General features: G+C 43.8%; 1 protein-coding gene across 2 annotated transcripts in view; it reads left to right on the plus strand.

Moving 5' to 3' along the window:
- Positions 1-20,197, plus strand: part of Dock1 (dedicator of cytokinesis 1) — a 512,909-nt gene that overhangs the window by 181,914 nt on the left and 310,798 nt on the right. For both annotated transcript variants that reach the window (XM_050136678.1, XM_050136679.1), the window contains exon 26: positions 19,953-20,080. In XM_050136678.1, the coding sequence (XP_049992635.1) occupies positions 19,953-20,080 (128 nt within the window). The remainder of the gene's footprint in view (positions 1-19,952; positions 20,081-20,197) is intronic.

The following is a 20,197-nucleotide window of genomic DNA, read 5'->3' on the forward strand; positions in this document are numbered from 1 at the left end:
TCATAGGCCAATACCACATCAGTCTGGACCTTCTCATTTTACAGCCAATCAGCATCTGTCATCTATGTTGTAATAAACTTCTTGAATGTGTCCTGAGCTTGGAGTGGCTGCCTCCAAGCCTTTTACAATGCTTTGACTAATATGAAAATCCCCCTGTGTATGGACTTTGGGTTGGGTTTGGGATAACAAAGAAGGTGTCCTTCTCATTTGCTGGCTCTGTCCTTTTCCTGAGCAGCCAACTGCTATCTTCTCTTCCTGTCAGGAAAGATGAACAGCTGAAATCCTCCGGTTGGTCTATTCTCACAAAGATGCCATTACTTTTATAAAGTAGTCCATGCCACATTTGTATCAATATTTAAAATAAAGTCATTTTCAGATGAGATATGGGAGCTGTGGTTTTCGTTCTCTCTTGTCTTTCTTGGATCCTGCTCCTTAGACCTTTTGAAGTTGGCTTTGCTGCCTGTGCTATGGAATGCTTACATTGTTGTGGACTGCTGTGTTTGCTGTGCTCCTGGTGCACCAGGGATGGAATCCTTGGGGTCAGTGAGAGCTCCAGGGCTACGTATCAGCCTCTGTTGCCTCACACCATGAAATAAATTGTCTCCAGGTCTCAACGTAGCTGAGAACAAGAAAATTATTTAGTTTAGGCACTGATAAGGATTGTTCTTTGGGAAAGAGGATGTGTTTCAGGTTTCTCGGAATGGTGGCCATATTTATAGATTTTACACTCTCCAGGGGTTGCAGATTATCTCTTGCTAGTCAGGAATTGGATTCGGTGCTAGTTTCAGCTAAGTTATTTTATGCGAAATATATGAGCACTGTCTCATTGTCTGGGGTCTTTGAGGGCAAGGAACATGCTTGTGCAGGTAGTCAGTGGGTTGTGTTTTTAGGAGTTTGAGTTTGGCCCATTGCTATGATCACTATGCATGTGGGTGATAACTGGACAGTACATAGCAGCAAGAATCCTGCCTCACCTCCGGGAGTTCTGCACTCTGATTACACTGGACTCCGGTTCCTGTGGGCTCAGGCTGGTGGCACACTGGCTGTTTCTGATTTCTCTCATCACTTTTCCCATTTGCAGACAGGAAGAGAGAAGATGTACTCAGCAGGGGTTTATTGGGCTACAAGAGGAAATGGGTCATTTGGCACAGAAAGTTCGTGCTCGGCCCCAGCCTCTATGAAATTGCCTCACCCGAGGACAGTGTCAACTTCCCTCTGCTCAGAGGCCAGCCTTCTTCTCTGTTGTATTCTATTCTGGTGTTAGGATTGCATGGTGTCCAGCCACATGGGGGAGGATGGATCTGCTTATGTTCATATGGAATAAAAGGGGGACATTACCAGAATATAGAAGAGTGGAGGGAAAGCTAGAATATATACACGTATACTCCCATTACACAACAATAATCAGACTCTAAAGCAAATCCAAGACTCTGCAATTGCATAGGTAGCAGTTCCTCAGTGCATGGCAGTGTTCCTGACTGAGGGTAGATCCCAGTCCCTGTGCTGCTATCCCCCATCCATCCCCATCCATCTGCCTCGGATGTCCTGTTTTTGCTCCTCTGCTGAGGTGAAGGGCTTCGGGCTCATTGGCATGCTGTGCATGAGAACCACTGAATGGGTGGTAATGGCTTCCGAGCCTGGGCTCCGATGTGACTTGCCTACTTGAAAGCTGGCTAAACAGATTATGTGCCGTGCAGAATGATGACTCTTGGATATCATCTGTGGTGTGGAGCGAGCAGATTCTCAAAGCAAGATACAAAGAGAAGGAAGGTTGACGTCTCATAATTTGTGCGTTTGCCGCTTTGTTTCCATGTGATTAAGTTGTTGCCCACTTATCTGACGAAAAGCTGCGGAAATTAAAGCTTAAATCCTGTTACAGAGATGAAAAGTTGTGGGGTAATCAAATTAAGCACGAGAACACCGAGTATAGGATTTGGGCCCACAGAATTCTTTTCTGTCCATGGCATGGAAATTGGGGTAAATTGAGTCCTACCTGACCATCATCACCTTGTAGGCTAGTCACGAGAAGTCCCTTTGCTTACAGGAGGCCTTTGAGGGAAGGGGGTTTCCCTTCAGAACGTTCTCCTTGTCCACATGTGCCTTCTCTTCTGGATCCTAGACCCTGGGGAAGTTTGTTCTGATTAACATGGAATAGCTTCCTTGTTTTTCTGGACATGGTCTTTTCTTGTTCCCACCCTTACAATGAGCTAGGCGATTGACAGGTTTCCTTTCCACAGCTTGCAACATGCTTTTCCTTGTGTGTGCTTGGTTGATTTTAGAGGGGAGTGTGGGATTGGATGGTATCTGTGTAGTCTGGTAGCAAGTCTTGGTCTTGGTAGCGTCTTAATACCCTGCTGGATGATCTTTTTATACACCTACTATTCTTTGACAGACTGTGGCTGTTGCCTTCCTGGTGACTGGACTCTTTACTATGAGAAGGAGGAAGGAGCCATTCTTTCAAACCCTGGCCATCTTATACTCCTTCCTTCCCTGTCCTAGCACCCTGTCCTAGTCAGCTATAATTATTAATTTGATACAACCCAAAGTCAACTGAGAGGAGAGCCTTGAGTCAGGAGTTGCCTATATCAGAAAGGCCTGTGGCTCTGTTAATGGATGATTATCACCTTTGGTAATTGAATCAGGAGTGTCCAGTTTGCTGCTCCAGCATGGGCTTTCTAAGAACGCTAGCTAAGTGTGAGTGGAGAAATAAACCTGAGTAAGAGCCAGCTAACAGGCAGCATCCTCTGGTCCCTGAGGTATTCCCTGGACTATAAATGTGTTCTTGGTCAGAGGTGATGCTAAGTGGAATAGCATGCCATCCTATCTTCAGGTCCCTCCTTTCTGTCCCTGCCCCGATAGCCCCCAGTGATGGGCTGTGGCCTGTAAGTAGAGGAAGGTAAGCCCTTTCCTCTCCAAGTTGTTTGTTGTCAAGTGTCTTTTATCAGAGGCACAGAAACCAAACGAAGGGCAGACCCCTTTTCCAGCAGGGCTCACCTGCCCTGTGGAAACTCATTTATCCTCAGTTTTGAATAATAGGAAGCCTCTTTAAAATTCAGGGCAAAGGACTTTAAATGATGTGTTTCATTCTTCTTTCCAAGGTGAATAATTCTCCCAGTGATCAAACGGAGTAAAACTCTTTGCTAATGGCAGGAACATTAGTTACAGCAGCCTTTCTAAGGCCTTGGGCGATGCCCATGCACCTCTCAGGATTTTGGTATTAGGAAGTACTGAAGCCACAGTTTCTTCACACTAGCCAGACCCTACACAGAGAGCATCTCTCTATAAAAGTTGCCCTGTTTATCAATGTCTGTTTCTTTAGCTCATACACATGAGAAGCTGTTTCATGCAGAACTGGAATAAAATATGTTGTTTTAATGCTTTGATCCATCAACAAATCAAAACAATATTTTTTGAGTTTTTTCTACTGTGAAAAACCAGATCTTAAACCCCGAGCTATTCTCAAGTAGTTTTGTTAACTTGATAGATGTTATGCACAGAGGAAAGATTGGGGTTGGGGCTAATTTTGCCACAGTCACTTAATGTCCCACTCATACGGCATTCTGGAACTCTTTAATTAGATAACTGTGCTGATGACTGCTAATGAATGCTGCCAGCTGCGAACCCTGAAGACTAACTCTTTTAAATAATGCTGGAATATAAACATCGCTTTCTCTCCCATGTTGTGCCCCCCCCACCACCACCACAATGCCTCAAGGAAACGTTAAGTCTTGATCTGTTATGTAGTACCTTTTTCTTCCCTCATTCTGTAGGTCTCTCCTCTGTCTTTCATTTTACGTGTTTGTCCAGAGGCCACTTGTTAACACTTTTAGAAATAGCTTACTGAATACAGGAGTTTCTTAATTATACCATTTTAGGTCCGCCATCATTTATTGATCACCTACCAAGTGCTCAGGATTTTTGGTTAGCCAGTTTGAGCCCTCTGAGAGCCTTCAGCATCTTCCACATAAAAATGTAGAACCGGAAAAGACTAATTGACTCCATTTACAGAGGAGGGCATGAGGGTTAAATAAGAAACCTTGTCTGTAAGCAAACGCCCAGGCAGGGAGCTGTCCACCACCATGGTGCTGATTAAGGCTCCAACTTGTTTCAGATTCATCATCCCTACTCCTTATACCGTTTCATGCCCACTGCATGAGTAATTCTCTCTGAAAGCTGAATTTACTTCAACGCTATGCGGAGCAAGGAAAAATAGTACAAACAAATCGATAAATGAACACGTCTGTAAATTAAGCGTAAATAAATCATACAGTGTTGTTCTCATGTTCATGGGGTTTTGATAGTTTTTCTCTTCTCTTTCTGTGGGGTGGCTGTAGGAGGGTTGTAGTTTGTGATCAGATTCCTAGAGCCAACAGTACCTTATGGTGTTACTCATCTAAATATTAGCCACTGTTGACTCTACTTTGAGCCCACCTCGGGGCCGGCTTCTGCCTCTGCTGTTTAGTGCTGATATAGGAAGGACAGTCTAAGAAGAGGCTGTCCCCATTTGTCTCATACCTAATCATGCTGTCACCAGGTACCTGGAAAGCTAATTCCTCAGCTCTACAGCTCTTCATTCTTTCTAGGTCCCGAGAGTTCAGTGGTCACTATATAAAATGATGTCCTGGACAAGGAAAAGCCCAAATCTGCATCTGCCAGGATTTTGTGTTATAACTTTACCCGGCCACAGCAACTGCGCAAATCTACCTTCAATGGCACAGACCACCCTGCCTTCACCCACATGTTTTAACACACACTTCTGTTTCTCTTGAGCCACCAAGAGTGTTTAGAACCCCTCTGACCAAGTGCTGTGTCTTTGGCTACCAACTAGATCAGCTGGCAGCACCTCTTTGCTCAGTTACCTGGAAACCATGTATCTTGTATCTCTTTTCATCTCTTCCATGTGTTGAGATTCTCCTCGACAGCCAATCACAATTATAGAATTCTTTGTCAAACCGCCAAGCCCCGTCTATGACCTGCTTCTCTTGACTTAGATGGTAGACTGTCTTCCTTTCCTGCCATTTTATTTCAGGCTATGGTGCTTTTCATGTATTGACATGGGGCTCATTTATAGCCTTTCTGTTGGCTTTTCATTCAGTTTACCAGAAGAGACGCCATACCTTACGGAGATTCTACTAGAGCTTCACCTTTCCTGTTGTACCTTGCCAGTCTCAAAGGCCAAGAGTGTCTTCTGCCCAGTGCTCTTTTTAACATGACTTCTCCTCTCCAAGGTCTCATGCCCACACACTGGAAACATACATTTGACTAGTTTTTAAAATGTCTTTTTAATGTTTATTTATTATTCTGTGTGTGTACCTGCATGCATGCCGGAGTGTGCATGTCGGGGTCTGGAGGACTTGGGAGGATCAGTTCTCTCTTTCCACCTTGTAGGCCTTGGGGCTGGGATTCCGGTCATTCATTTGGGTAGCAGTCAACATTGCTCACTGAGTTTTTGCTCCTCCTTGTTTGACAGTCTCCATGCTTCTCTGCTCACCCTTCCCACTTCCAGAGGCTCTCCCTTGCTCTGTCATCCTCTCAGTTAAGATTCCATGACACTAGGTACCTCAAGGCTGAATCACAGATTGCCACATTTCTGATTCTTTTAGCACACAGGCAAGTGACACCGTTCTGACCAGAATACTTTACAAGGTGCGGCCCAGCTGCCAGGAGGGGAAATGCTGGGCTGGGTTCTTGCAGAGATTCAGTCCCACAGATCAGCAAACAGCGTTCCTAAAGGAAAGCTGTAGTGGCGAGGGTGACTGATTGGCTATTTTTTTTTTCGCCTGGCACTGATTCCTACATGTATGTGCACAGTCATGGGTCTTTTATAACCAAATTCTGTGGCGTGGGAGTGCAGTGGCTAATGCTGGTTCAGCTTTTGCTTAGCAATACAGTTGCTGACTGTGTCTGTCACCAGGTTCCTGTTCCCCACATCTGTGCAATCTGGAGATCAGTAGATGGCTTCTGTGACCTCCGTCTCGCATGGATACAGTCTTGGAGCTACTTCTGCTTAAAGACTCACGTAGATGGAGAAAATCACTTGAGCATATTGAAACGTGGGCACAGGGTTCCTAAATGGTAGGAAAACAAGATGATTGTCTATAAAAGATGAATGGCATGCATTTCCCATTAATATGGCTCTTACTGTTTAATTCTCATTAAAAGTGTTATTCTGGCTTTTGGTTCTATGCAACACACACAAGGTTATTAAATGCACTTTATGGATCATTTGTTTAATGTGACCAAACTAAAAATTAAGAAGCACATTACTCAGTGTTCATAAAAATGAATGCTTTAAATGGACAAATTCATTCTCATTTTTGTGTCTTATTTTAATGTAGAGCTGTAATGGGGTTATAGACGAATATTCTGCTTGGACATTCATAAGCCGATGATGCCCGTTGAATACCTTTTATAAAGATTAATATTTTTTACTCTGTGCCCATTACCAGAGCATTAATCATTCTGGCTTTGGCCCTCACAGCTGCAGATGAGCAGATGTTAATGATTGGAGTCTGTGACCATTGCAGAACATGGTGAGGGGAGAGCGTGGCAGGTGGGTGGAGTGTGGCAATTTATGGAGTGTGGGTCCATAGCAATGCAAAAATAGGAGAGTTCTGTTTCCTGTATCTATGCCTCCAGTGGGTGCTGACAGGTACCAAGATGGCCCGGGTTCTCCTGTGATGGGGTGAGTGGTCAGAGAGAGCTGTGACCTTGAAACAGAGGAGACCTCATTCATAAAAGCAAAAAAACTACATGAACTCTTCCTCATCTGCTTCTTTACAAACTTACCCTGTGCTTCCTGCAGGCTCAGTCTGCAAGCCTTGGGTGTCATTTTAAATTCCCTAGTCCTCAGCAAATGTAGTTGGAAGCAATGTAAGTCAGTCACATATTTTATCCAGAATGTCATTGCCGTGCGGATTCTATCTCAAACCCACTAATGCCATGCTTTATATTCTTTTTTTTTTTATCATCTTTTTTTTTCCTTTCTTTCTTTCTTTATTAAATATTTCAGTCTCTTCCCCACCTCTGCCTCCCCTTTCCCTCCCCCTCCCCCAATCCATTCCCCCTCCCTCATCAGCCCAAAGAGCAATCAGGGCTCTCCGTCCCGTGGGAAGTCCGAGGAAAACCCTCCTCCGTCCAGGTCTCGTAAGGTGAGCATCCAAACTGCCTAGGCTCCCACAAAGCCACTACATGCAGTAGGATCAAAGACCCATTGCCACTGTTCTTGATGTCTCAGTAGTCCTCATTGTCCGCTATGTTCAGTGAGACCGGTTTTAACCCAGGCTTTTTCAGACCCAGGTCAGCTGGCCTTGGTGAGTTCCCGATAGAGCATCTCCATTGTCTCAGTGTGTGGGTGCACCCCTCGCGGTCCTGAGTTCCTTGCTCATGTTCGCTCTCCTTCTGCTCCTGATTTGGACCTTGAGATTTCAGTCCGGTGCTCCAATGTGGGTCTCTGTCTCTGTCTCCTTTCATCGCCTGATGAAGGTTAATATTCAGGAGGATGCCTATATGTTTTTCTTTGGGTTCTCCTTCTTCTTTAGCTTCTCTAAGAACCCGAATTGTAGGCTCAATGTCCTTTATTTATGGCTAGAAACCAAATATGAGTGAGAACATCCCATGTTCCTCTTTTTGGGTCTGGCTTACCTCACTCAGGATAGTGTTTTCTATTTCCATCCATTTGCCTGCAAACTTCAAGAAGTCCTTGTTTTTTACTGCTGAGTAGTACTCTAATATGTATATATTCCATACTTTCTTCATCCATTCTTCAATTGAGGGGCATCTAGGTTGTTTCCAGGTTCTGGCTATTACAAACAATGCTGCTATGAACATAGTAGAGCATATATTTTTGTTGCATGATAAGGCCTCTCTTGGGTATATTCCCAAGAGTGGTATTGCTGGGTCCATGGGTAGGTTGATCCCAAATTTTCTGAGAAACCGCCACACTGCTTTCCAGAGTGGTTGTACAAGTTTGCATTCCCACCAGCAATGGATAAGTGTACCCCTTTCTCCACAACCTCTCCAGCATAGGCTATCATTGGTGTTTTTGATTTTAGCCATTCTGACAGGTGTAAGATGGTATCTTAAAGTTGTCTTGATTTGCATTTCCCTGATCGCTAAGGAAGTTGAGCATGACCTTAGGTGTCTTTTGGCCATTTGAACTTCTTCTGTTGAGAGATCTCTGTTCAGCTCAGTGCCCCATTTTATAATTGGGTTGATTAGCCTTTTACAGTCTAGTTTCTTAAGTTCTTTATATATTTTGGAGATCAGACCTTTGTCAGTTGCGGGGTTGGTGAAGATCTTCTCCCAGTCAGTGGGTTGCCTTTCTGTCTTAGCGACAGTGTCCTTTGCTTTACAGAAGCTTCTCAGTCTCATGAGGTCCCATTTATTCAATGAGGCCCTTACTGTCTGTGCTGCTGATGTTATACGTAGGAAGCGGTCTCCTGTGCCCACTTGTTGTAGTGTAGTTCCCACTTTCTCTCCTATCAGGTTCAGTGTGTTCAGACTGATATTGAGGTCTTTAATCCACTTGGACTTGAGTTTTGTGCATGGTGACAGACATGGATCTATTTTCATTTTTGTACAGATTGAAATCCAGTTTTGCCAGCACAATTTGTTGAAGATGCTCTCTTTTTTCCATTGTATAGTTTTAGCTCCTTTATCGAAAATCAGTTGCTCATAGGTTTGTGGATTAAAGTCAGGGTCTTCTATACGGTTCCATTGGTCGACTTCTCTGTTTTTATGCCAATACCAAGCTGTTTTTAATACTGTAGCTCTGTAATAGAGTTTGAAGTCAGGGATGGTAATGCCTCCAGACGTTCCTTTATTGTATAAGATTGTTTTGGCTATCCTGGGTTTTTTATTTTTCCATATAAAGTTGATTATTGTCTTCTCCAGATCTGTGAAGAATTTTGATGGGATTTTGATGGGGATTGCATTGAATCTATATATTGCTTTTGGAAGAATTGCCATTTTTACTATGTTGATCCTCCCAATCCAAGAGCAAGGGAGATCCTTCCATTTTCTGGTGTCTTCTTCTATTTCGTTCTTCAAAGTCTTAAAGTTCTTGTCATATAGATCTTTCACTTCCTTGGTCAGGGTTACCCCAAGATATTTTATGCTCTTTGTGGCTATCATGAAAGGTGATGCTTCTCTGATTTCCCTCTCTGTTTCCTTATCCTTACTGTATAGGAAGGCAACTGATTTTTTCGAGTTGATCTTGTATCCTGCCACATTACTGAAGGTGTTTATCAGCTGTAGGAGTTCTTTGGTAGAGTTTTTGGGGTCGCTTATGTATACTATCATATCATCTGCAAATAACGAAAGCTTAACTTCTTCCTTTCCAATACGAATCCCTTTGATCCCCTTATGTTGTCTTATTGCTATTGCTAGAACTTCAAGCACTATATTGAAGAGGTATGGAGAGAGTGGACATCCTTGTCTTGTTCCTGATTTTAGTGGGATGGCTTTGAGTTTTTCTCCGTTTAATTTAATGTTAGCTGTCGGTTTGCTGTAAATAGCTTTTATTATATTTAGGTATGACCCTTGTATCCCTAGTCTCTCCAATACCTTTATCATAAAGGGGTGTTGGATTTTGTCGAATGCTTTTTCAGCATCTAATGAAATGATCATATGGTTTTTTTCTTTCATTTTATTTATATGGTGGATTACATTGATAGATTTGCGTATGTTGAACCAGCCCTGCATCTCTGGGATGAAGCCTACTTGATCATAATGGATAATTTTTCTAATGTGTTCTTGAATTCGGTTTGCCAGTATTTTATTAAGAATTTTTGCGTCGATATTCATGAGTGAGATAGGCCTGTAGTTCTCTTTCTTGGTTGGGTCTTTGTGTGGTTTTGGTATCAGGGTAACTGTAGCTTCATAAAAGGAATTTGGCAATGACTTTTCTGTTTCTATACTGTGAAATACATTAAGGAGAATAGGTATTAGCTCTTCTTGGAAGTTCTGGTAGAATTCTGCATTGAAACCATCTGGTCCTGGGCTTTTTTTAGAGGGCAGATTTTTGATAACTGCTTCAAGTTCTTCGCGACTAACAGGTCTATTTAGATCTTTCACCTGGTCTTGGTTTAGCTTTGGTATATGGTACTTATCTAAAAAGATGTCCATTTCTTTTGTATTTTCCAGTTTTGTGGCATACAGGCTCCTGTAGTAAGATCTAATGATTCTCTGAATTTCCTCTGTGTCTGTGGTTATGTCCCCCTTTTCATTTCTGATCTTATTTATTTGCGTGTTCTCCCTCTGTTGTTTAATTAGTTTGGATAGGGGTTTGTCTATCTTGTTGATTTTCTCCAAGAACCAACTTTTTGTTTCATTGATTCTTTGGACTGTTTTCTGTGTTTCTATTTTGTTGATTTCTGCCCTCAGTTTGATTATTTCCAGTCTTCTACTCCTTCTGGGCACATCTGCTTCTTTTTTTTCTAAAGCTTTCAGGTGTGCTGTTAAGTCCCCAATGTATGCTTTCTCCGTTTTCTTTAAGTGGGCACTTAGTGCTATGAACTTTCCTCTTAGCACTGCTTTCATCGTGTCCCATAGGTTTGAGTATGTTGTCTCTTTATTTTCATTAAATTCAAGGAAGACTTTAATTTCCTTCTTAATTTCTTCCTTCACCCAGGTGTGGTTCAGTAGTTGATTGTTCAGTTTCCATGAGTTTGTCGGCTTTCTGGGGGCAGCATTGTTGTTGCCTTCTAACTTTAATCCGTGGTGATCTGATAAGACACAGGTGGACACTGATATTCTTTTGTATCTGTGGAGGCTTCCTTTGTTTCCGAGTATATGGTCAATTTTTGAGAAGGTTCCATGAGCTGCAGAGAAGAAGGTATATTCTTTCCTATTTGGGTGGAGTGTTCTATAGATGTCTGTTAAGTCCATTTGTTTCATTACCTCCAGTAATTCTCTTAATTCTCTATTAGGTTTCTGTCTGATTGACCTGTCCATTGGAGAGAGAGGTGTGTTGAAGTCTCCTACTATTAGTGTGTGTGGTTTGATGTCTGCCTTGAGTTCTAGTAATATTTCTTTTATATAAGTGGGTGCTTTTATATTAGGGGCATAGATATTCAGAATTGAGATGTCATCCTGATGAATTGTTCCTGTTATGAGTATAAAGTGTCCTTCTCGATCTCTTCTGATTGATTTTAGTTTGAAGTCCGTTTTGTTGGAAATTAGTACGGCCACACCTGCTTTTTTCTTAGGACCATTTGCTTGAAAGACCTTTTCCCAACCTTTTACTCTGAGTAGATGCCTGTCTTTGTGGTTGAGATGTGTTTCTTGCAAACAGCAGAATGTTGGATCCTGTTTTCGTATCCAATCTCTTAGCCTGTGCCTTTTTATAGGTGAATTGAGACCATTAATATTAAGTGATATTAATGACCAATTGTTGTTTACTCCGGTTATTCTTATTGTTTTTTTGGTAGTAGAGTTTGTGTGTGTGTCCCTTCTTTGAGTTGTGCTGGTGAAGGTTCACTAGATGCCTGAGTTATTGTAGTCAGTGTTGGCATTGTTGGATTCCTTGGGTTGCGATTTTCCTTCTATTACTTTCTGTAGAGCTGGATTTGTGGCTACGTATTGTTTAAATTTGTTCTTATCCTGGAATGTCTTGTTTTCTCCATTGATAGTGAACACTAGCTTGGCAGGGTACAGAAGTTTGGGTTTGCATCCATGGTCTCTTAGCTTTTGAAGTACCTCTATCCAGGACCTTCTGGCTTTCATGGTTTCCATAGAGAAGTCAGGTGTAATTCTGATCGGTTTACCTTTATAGGTTACTTGGCCTTTTTCCTTTGCAGCTCTTAATATTCTTTCTTTAACCTGTCTATTTTGTGTTTTGATTATTATATGGCGAGGGGAAGTTTTTCTTTGATCCAGTCTGTTTGGTGTTCTGTATGCTTCTTGAATATTCAAGGGGATAACTTTCTTTATGTTGGGAAAGTTTTCTTCCATAATTTTGTTAAAAATATTTTCTGGGCCTTCGAGCTGTGATTCTTCTCCTTCTTCTATTCCTATAATTCTTAGGTTTGGTCTTTTTATTGTGTCCCATATTTCTTGAATGTTTTGTGATGAGAATTTGTTGGCTTTGCTGTTTTCTTTGATCAGTGCATTTATTTTCTCTATGGTGTCCTCAGCATCTGAGATTCTTTCTTCTATCTCTTGTAGTCTATTGATTATGCTTGTTTCTGTAGACTCTGCTCGTTGGCCTAGATTTTCCATATCCAGCTGTTCTTCCCTTTGTGTTCTCTTCCTTGCTTCCCTTTCAGTTTTCAATTCTTGCACTGTTTCCATTACCTGTTTGATCGTTTTTTCTTGGTTTCCCAGGGTCTCATGTACATATTTACTTAATTCTTCGAACTTTTTGTTATTCTTCTCATCCATTTCTATAAGGGTGTTTATTACATATTTTTTAAGGGATTCTATTGCTTTCATAAAGTCAATTTTTTCCACTTCTTCTGTGTTAGGGTGTTCAAATCTTTCTGTTGTAAGATCTTTGGGATCTGGTGTTTTCATGTTGTTTTTCTGATTAATGGGTGATGTTCTGCCTTGGCGCCTGCCCATCTCCTCCTTTCAATGCTATCTAATTGGTCTTTTAAAATCAGATCAGGTTTCTCTGCTGGCCAGAGGCTTCTCTTACTAATTGCCCTCGCTCTGTTTCCTGGCTCCTGCTGGGGGCCAAGAACCCTCTCACCCCTAAGAAGGGTTTTCGGAACCGGTCCTGGCTCCCCGTTTGCCAGGGCCCTCGCCAACCAAAGGCCTACCTCTTTGCTTTAATTGTAGTGGGGCGATCTGCTCTCGGTGTTGCGCGCTGGTCCCTGCCGCCTGCGACCTCTGCCGCTGCGCTGGTCCCCTCCAGTCTCGGCGGCAGCCGTAGTTGCCTGCCTGCGCCTCCCAGCTCCGTCTGCCGGCGCGTGCGCCTCCCAGCTCCGTCTGCCGGCGCGTGCGCCTCCCAGCTCCGTCTGCCGGCGCGTGCGCCTCCCAGCTCCCATGCTTTATATTCTTTTATCCGTGTTGAGTCTGAGAAGTTCATTGCATTGTAACTTATAGCACAATTTAAATGCTAAATTCTTACTCTGTCAGAGACCCTGGATCTTTAGTTTTCATTGTATAATACAATTTATTATTCTTAACAGTTGTTTGCAGTAACTAGATTAAACACCACTTTTAAACATTTGAACCTGCAATTCATTTATTATAATTAAATCCAGTTCTATGGTTGTAAACATACACATTTAGAAGGCCCTTTGACAGGATGACCATTTAGCAATAGCAATGGAATGTTCTGCCCTAGAGCCTGTTACCTCCCAGCGTGGACTTTTGACCAGAATTACAATACTAGGCTTGCAATTCTCTCCGTTGAGAAGGCCTCAAATGTATTCAGAAAGCATTTAGTAACTTCATAACAGTGCTACCTGGAAGACTGGGCTTGTAGCATTAAGGGCCAGCCAAAGTTACCCTAGAAATTGAAGAGATGCTACTCAGGCCTCACCTCTTACTGAGAATCTGTTGAAAAATTGTTACCTGCTGAAGAAAGTCAGTCATTGTTTGAGGGTGTGGTCACTGGCAGCTGGAGAAAGTCATTCTCTGAGGGTGTGGTCACTGGCAGCTGGAGAAAGTCTGTCATTGTTTGAGGGTGTGGTCACTTGCAGCCTTCCTGTACTCCATGATGCCCCACACACATACGGGCAGTGCTAACTGTTCTTAGTGTCTTTGTCACTGTTGTATTGCCTTGAAGAGATACCATGACCAGGGCAACTTTTATTTTATTTTATTTTATTTTTTTATTGTTTTTCGAGACAGGGTTTCTCTGTAGCTTTGGAGCCTGTCCTGGAACTAGCTCTTGTAGACCAGGCTGGTCTAGAACTCACAGAGATCTGCCTGCCTCTGCCTCCCTAGTGCTGGGATTAAAGGTGTGCGCCACCACCGCCCGGCCTAGGGCAATTTTTATAAAATGAAGCTTTTAATTGGAGGTTTGCTTATAGTTTCAGAGGGTTAGTCCATGATTATCATGGCAGGAAGCGCGGTAGCAGGCTGGAAAGGGGCTGAGATCTTACATCCTGATTGGCAGGCAGGCAGAGAAAGAGGCGGAGGTGTGGTATGGGCTTTTAAAGCCTCCCTGCCCACCCCCACAACCACACCTCCTTCAACAAGGGCACTCTTCCTAATCCTTCCCAAACACTTCCACTAGCTGGGGATCTTGTCTTCAAATGTACGCACCCACAGGGACATATATTACAAAAAGAAAAAAGATACAAAGTTTGCAAGGACAGCTGCTTTTCCTCGCTTAGTTTAGTCACAGATTGAAGTAACTCTCACACTCTTTACTTCCTTTTGTGCTATGCTGCTAGCAGCAAGGCCTCGGTCTCCTTCCTTCCTGGCCGACAGCCCTACTCTACTTTTTTTTTTTTTTGAGAGGAAGTCTCACATAGCCCAGGCTAGCCAAGAATTTGCTATGGAACAGAGGGTGACCTTAAGCTTCTGGTTGTCCACTCTCCACAAATGCTGGGATGACAAGCACCAACCACTATGTCTTATTTTCTTTGGTGCTGGGGCTTGAACTCAGAGCCTCCTGCATGCTAGGGAAGGCATTCTATTAGTCTGGCTGCATCCACTGCAACCCTATTTTTGTTTTCTGTGCTTTTTTGTTTTGTTTCATTTTCTGTGCTGTGATTGAACATGTGGCTTCATGCCTGTGTGACAAGAAATCCGTGTTTTTATTTTTACTTTTTATTAAAATTAAGTTTCTTGTGAGGGTGACGAGTTTTGCAGTGATACGGTTTTCAAGTACGCCACATGTTTTGACTGCCATTTGGTTTCCTGTTGCCCTCTTTGTCTCCTCCCCTTCCTGCTAATTCTCTACCCTCCAGAAATAATCCCTATTTTAATATCATGTGTGCATCCTGATTTTGTTTCTTTACATATATGGGTGAACTGAGCACAAGCCCTTTTCAGAACCTTATGGCGTGAATAAGAGCATATCAGTCTTCTGAGCTCTAGCATTCCAGAGTTTTCCAGAGGCTATGTGTCAATTACTGATTTAAAACATGTAAAAATCGGTTTTTCCTTTAATATTAGCTTTTATTTTTATTGTGCTGAAGAATGGATTCAGGCTACTTATTTTGTTTTACTGGCTTTCTGGATAGGATATTCTGTCTTTGTGAAAGAACACTGTACGTGATCAGTTTGGAATGTCCCTCATGGGGCAGGAGAGCTCTGCCTCAGCTGCCAGAGGTTGTAAAACCCTCTCCTGCAGGTGTGTACCTCCACCCATGATGTAGCAGATACTTTGTGAACCCTACTATGATTTAAAATTTCTTAAGAACATTTAACTTTTGTAGGTCGAAATACAGGCTAGGAAAAGTCCCATTAAACATGAAGTGTTTTTGTTTTTGGTGAACATGGTATGTGTTTATAACTCCAATATTCAGATAACTGACTTGTAGTATAGCCTGGGCTACACTGACAGACCTTGTCTCATATATATATATATGTAAAATGTTTGCACTATCCATTCTTTGGAAGCAGGAAGCAGATTAGCTACTTTGTGGGTGGATCCATTCTAAGATGATCCTAAGGCATTAATTTTCCTGGTTTACATTCATTCAAGGTACCTGGCCTGATATAATACACATCACTTACACAGTAATACAAATTCTAATTTTGACAGCTACCATTCATTTAGTCCTGGGAATAGTACTGGACAGTGGATCTGCTTTTCATCACATGCCCTTTAGGTTCCATGCCCTCTTCATGTGCTTGCATAGTAAAGGGAGTCGGCACACACGCCTGCTCCTTCCTTCAGCTATGCGCTCTGGTCCAGACTGGGTTGGAAACCATCCAGTAAAACCAAAACCGGATCTCCAGGAAGGGTGAAGCACTCTTGCTGGGGCGTGTTTGTCCTTCAGCTCTCTGCCAAGGATGGGGCTGGGCTGCTGTGGACAGTGGGACGTTCCTCACCACTTAGCAGGTGCGAATTGCTGTGGTTCACAGAGGAAAGGAATGTGTGTGGAGGTACATACTAACCAACTGTCCTCTAAGGCAGAGAAACCTGCACGCGCACGCGCGCGCACAAACACACACAACACACACACATGCACAGAGACAAGCACACGTGCACACATTTATATATGCACACACAGAGACACACATATACTCAGGTCTTGGTTTATATGCTCAGATTATTCCTGTTAAAGAGAATAAGAGACAACTCTCACCGAGTTTCCCTTCCACGGAAAAGAAACATAGTTAAAGCAGTTGGTATTTATGGTGGCCCATGGACTTGGACCTGGAGGCATAGAGCATAACTCCTTAGCTCCTGGCTCTGGTCCCCCAAAAGATGCTGGAAGCAAGTGTTTCTTCCTCTGAGGTGTGTAGTGGGTTTCTGATGGCACAGTGATGGGCAGTGCTAGGAGCCTCTCTGTATTCTCGGATGCCTGCCCCAGACCCCTTGTTTGGGCAGGGTGGCTTCTACCTCTGGGGCAGACCTACTGATCTGTCCGGTGGGTCTGTCCATCTGTGTTCAGATGTGGAGCTGAATGCAAAGAGAATTTTCTGATGGTGGTGCTGCTGGCCCTGGGGATCTTCCCTAGTGGCTCAGCAGAGTGCTTCATGCCGAGTCCTTCCTCACACATCGATTGTCACAGTTCCTGTCTTCTCACCCCCATTTTCCCTGCACAGCTCGACACTCACCTGTCAGAAAGGATAGCCAATGACTTTTCATCTCCTGGGGGAGCTGAGAGAAGGACGTCGCTCTACTTTGGGAGTGTGTGTGTTTTGATTTCTCAACACAATGTCACCCAGGCTAGCCTGGTTCCCATTAAGGAACCCAGAGAGACTTGAACTCACAACTGTCCCATTGTCTTGGCCTTCTGAGATTGGAATTACAAATGTGAGTCTTCAAATCCAGCTTGAACTAGCTTTAAACATGACAGACTATCTGTGGAATTGCTTCTCATGGAGACAGCATAACAGACAAGATCTAGGGGCGGCCCAAGCGGTGGGTGTTCCTGTGAGGGAACCAAACATGGTGGGTAGTATCTCCCTGCCTGAGCTGGGCAGGCAGACATACTCCTTTACCCTGAGGTAATACTGACAGATAGAACAGTGTAGGCCACTGCTGCTTTCCCGGTACAACAGACAAATGGGGCCAAAGGATGGGACATAGGCCAGGGCATCTGGTCCCAGACCCTAAAGGGCCATCTCTGACAATCATTCAGAGACACATTTTTCCTGCACGCTGTGCTGGCCAGCTCATAAGACTTTTTACCCATCAGGCTGTAGCACAATGGTTCTCAACCTTCCTAACACCTCAACCTTTTAATACAGCCCCTCATGTTGTGATGATCCCAACCATAAAATTATTTTTGTTGCTAATTCTGATTTTGTTATCATTATAAATCATAATGTAAATATCTATGTTTTCCTAATATCTTAGGTGACCCCTGTGAAAAGGTCATTCAACCCCCAAAAGGATCTCGACCCACAGGTTGAGAATATTTGCCTTGTCAGCTCTTCCTTTTCTATCTGAGATACCTTCGAAATTCACATGACCTCCAGAATAGCGGCAGTCATATAGATAGTAACCAGATGGACAGACATAGCTCAGGGCTTGCTCCATGTTCAGTTGAGCACATTGTGGGAAGGGGGGTGGGCATCACGTGTTTCTAGTAGACTTGAAAGTGGGCTCAACTAGAGGCATTGAACCGGGGCTCTCTGGGAGGGTGGGGCTTAGGCACTGTTCTCCAAGGGATCCTTCTGACACATTGATCTGGAGGGTTTCACTGCATTAGGTCTTACATATGGCTGGAGGCAGCAGCCGTAGCATAAATGAAAGTGGATATAGCCTGTGAGCTTTGAAGTTCTATGGCAGAGGCATCTGGGGCTGTTTTGTGGTTGATAGCATGACCTAGGAGTCACTTTCTTGTATTGTTTCCCTTGGACGGTCTGTCTTTGGACCATTCTCACATCCGTGCCATCTTCTGAGTGGCAGCATTACCTTGGCGTGTTGGAGTTGTCTCTGGAGCTCCAAGGGCACAATCCTACCTGTGAAACAGTTTAGTTCTCCCATCAGGGTCATTGGAAGGGATAGGAGAGATTGTAGGGAATTCATATGGAGTCTTCCTAACACAGGAAACCCAGACACAAAGGGGCCTACTTTTTGGCTCAGACAACACCCTTGCTGTGTCCTGTGCCCTTTGTCCCTGACTTCCTGCAGGATTCTCCCACAGCTCCTTGTGTCATGAGCAGTGCCTATTGTTTGCGGCATTATATCTGCACAGGGATTGATTATTAAAATAATGGTTCAACAAGTGAAGCCACGTATTCTCATTGGATTACATAAGGTTTTTGTTTTTATCTCCATGACCAAATATCTGGCAAGAATCAGCTTAGGGGAGTGAAAGTTTATTTTGTCCCACTTGGGGAAGGGCCATGAAGGCAGGAACAGCTCTAGCTGTCCCTCCTCACCACCTCACAGTCCTACAGAACAGGAAGCGAAGCGCGGGGAATCCTGGCTCAGCTGAACTTCTCACTCTTTTCATTCCTGTTCACTCTAGGACCCAAATCCATGGGCTAGCCCCACCCACAATCAGAGTGACTCTCCCCTCCTCAGTCTCAGCTCTCCGGAGAACACAGAGGCTCTAGAGCTGTCTTGTTGAAGCCATTCTCACTCCTGTCCAGTTGACAGTGGAGACTACTAATCATAAATATGTGCCCCAGGCCACACTCCTGGTTCAGGAATTCCTCCGAGTCTCTCCCTAAGGGAGAACATGCAAGTGGAATTTGAGATCGCCCTGGTTGAGCACCCTACGTGTGTCCCACTGACAGACCATTGAGCAGAAGGGCTTGTGTTATGTCTCATTCTTCCTGCCCTGTGCCCACCTCCCCAGTCTCTCATTAAACTGTTGTCCTTGGGAAAGCGGACTGTGTGTGTTTGAGTTCAGGGTGTAGTTCTGAAGGTGTGGAGGAGCTCTTCCATTGCTGTGTGATTTCTTTGTCCTTCCGTAAAAAACTTGGGAAACATTAATGCAGAACATGCTTTTATGTATCATTAATGTCGTAAATCCTAAAGTGTACAATCCTGAAAACCAGCTACATCTATTTCCTGTTCCAGAGCTCTGCTGCTCACCTGCTTTGCATCTTAAAGGAGGCCACGGTGGTTGGGCTGGTGTCAGAATCTGGGGCTCTAAACAGGCAGGTCATTTTGGGAAGTGGATGCTGCCTGGATTCAGCTCATTTTCCAAACCGGAAGAGACCATTAGGAATTTCATTTGACCATCAATCTGTGCCCATGTTGCTTTTCTGTTTATGTTTGTGATATTCCGGCCATGTTCTCAACTAAACCACAAATGAAAGACACAAATGTTTTTTGACCTGGTCCTCAGCTCCCAAGTTTTTGTTTACAGTCCTGTTTCTCTACCCCTAATTTCTGTCTTCTCATTCCCACTTCTTCGGTCTACTCCAGGGAGCTTGTCTGGGAAGGAAGGGCTGTATGTATACCATTGTCCCAGTCCCCAAGCTCTTTCACTTAAGAAGGGGAATCCTGTCTGTCTGGTCTAGGAAATGACTGGAAATCTGCAGTTTGAATAGTTTTTGATGGAGGGAGTACTCCTTTTACTATTGCAAATAAATGAATTGAAAGTAAGAGACCTAAGTAGATGACCTGTCACACGTGCAACTGCACGGATGCATGCGTTTGTGTGTTTATATGTGATATGCATGTTTGTGACTTGTGTGTTGATACAGAGACCTACGAAAACATGCAGGTACCCGTCTATAAATGACTGATGGCCTTGGAAATGGCTTCCTGGTGGTCAAGCCGTCAGCCTCTGCAGATGTCAGTTTCCGTCGTGCACCTAGTGAATCAGACACTTGAGAGGACGCACCTTTCTTGCAGACCCCAGGGTTTCCTTGGTGTCTCCTGCTGACTGACAATCCTCTGTTCTCCGCAGACTGCAGAGAGATCCTGCTCCCTATGATGACAGACCAGCTCAAGTACCACCTGGAGAGGCAGGAGGACCTGGAGGCATGCTGCCAGCTGCTCAGCAACATCCTGGAGGTGCTCTACCGGAAGGATGTGGTAAGTCATGGAGATCAGACCATGGCCAGCCTCGCCAGCCTTGTCCAAGCCTTGGAAACATGCCACAAACAGAATCGCCTTGTGGGAAAAGCATTGACCTTCATTTTCAGCTTTTAT

This window comes from Alexandromys fortis, unplaced genomic scaffold, assembly GCF_014885135.2.
Source record: "Alexandromys fortis isolate MF-2015 unplaced genomic scaffold, M_Fortis_MF-2015_v1.1 scaffold_3, whole genome shotgun sequence".
NCBI lineage: Eukaryota > Metazoa > Chordata > Mammalia > Rodentia > Cricetidae > Alexandromys > Alexandromys fortis.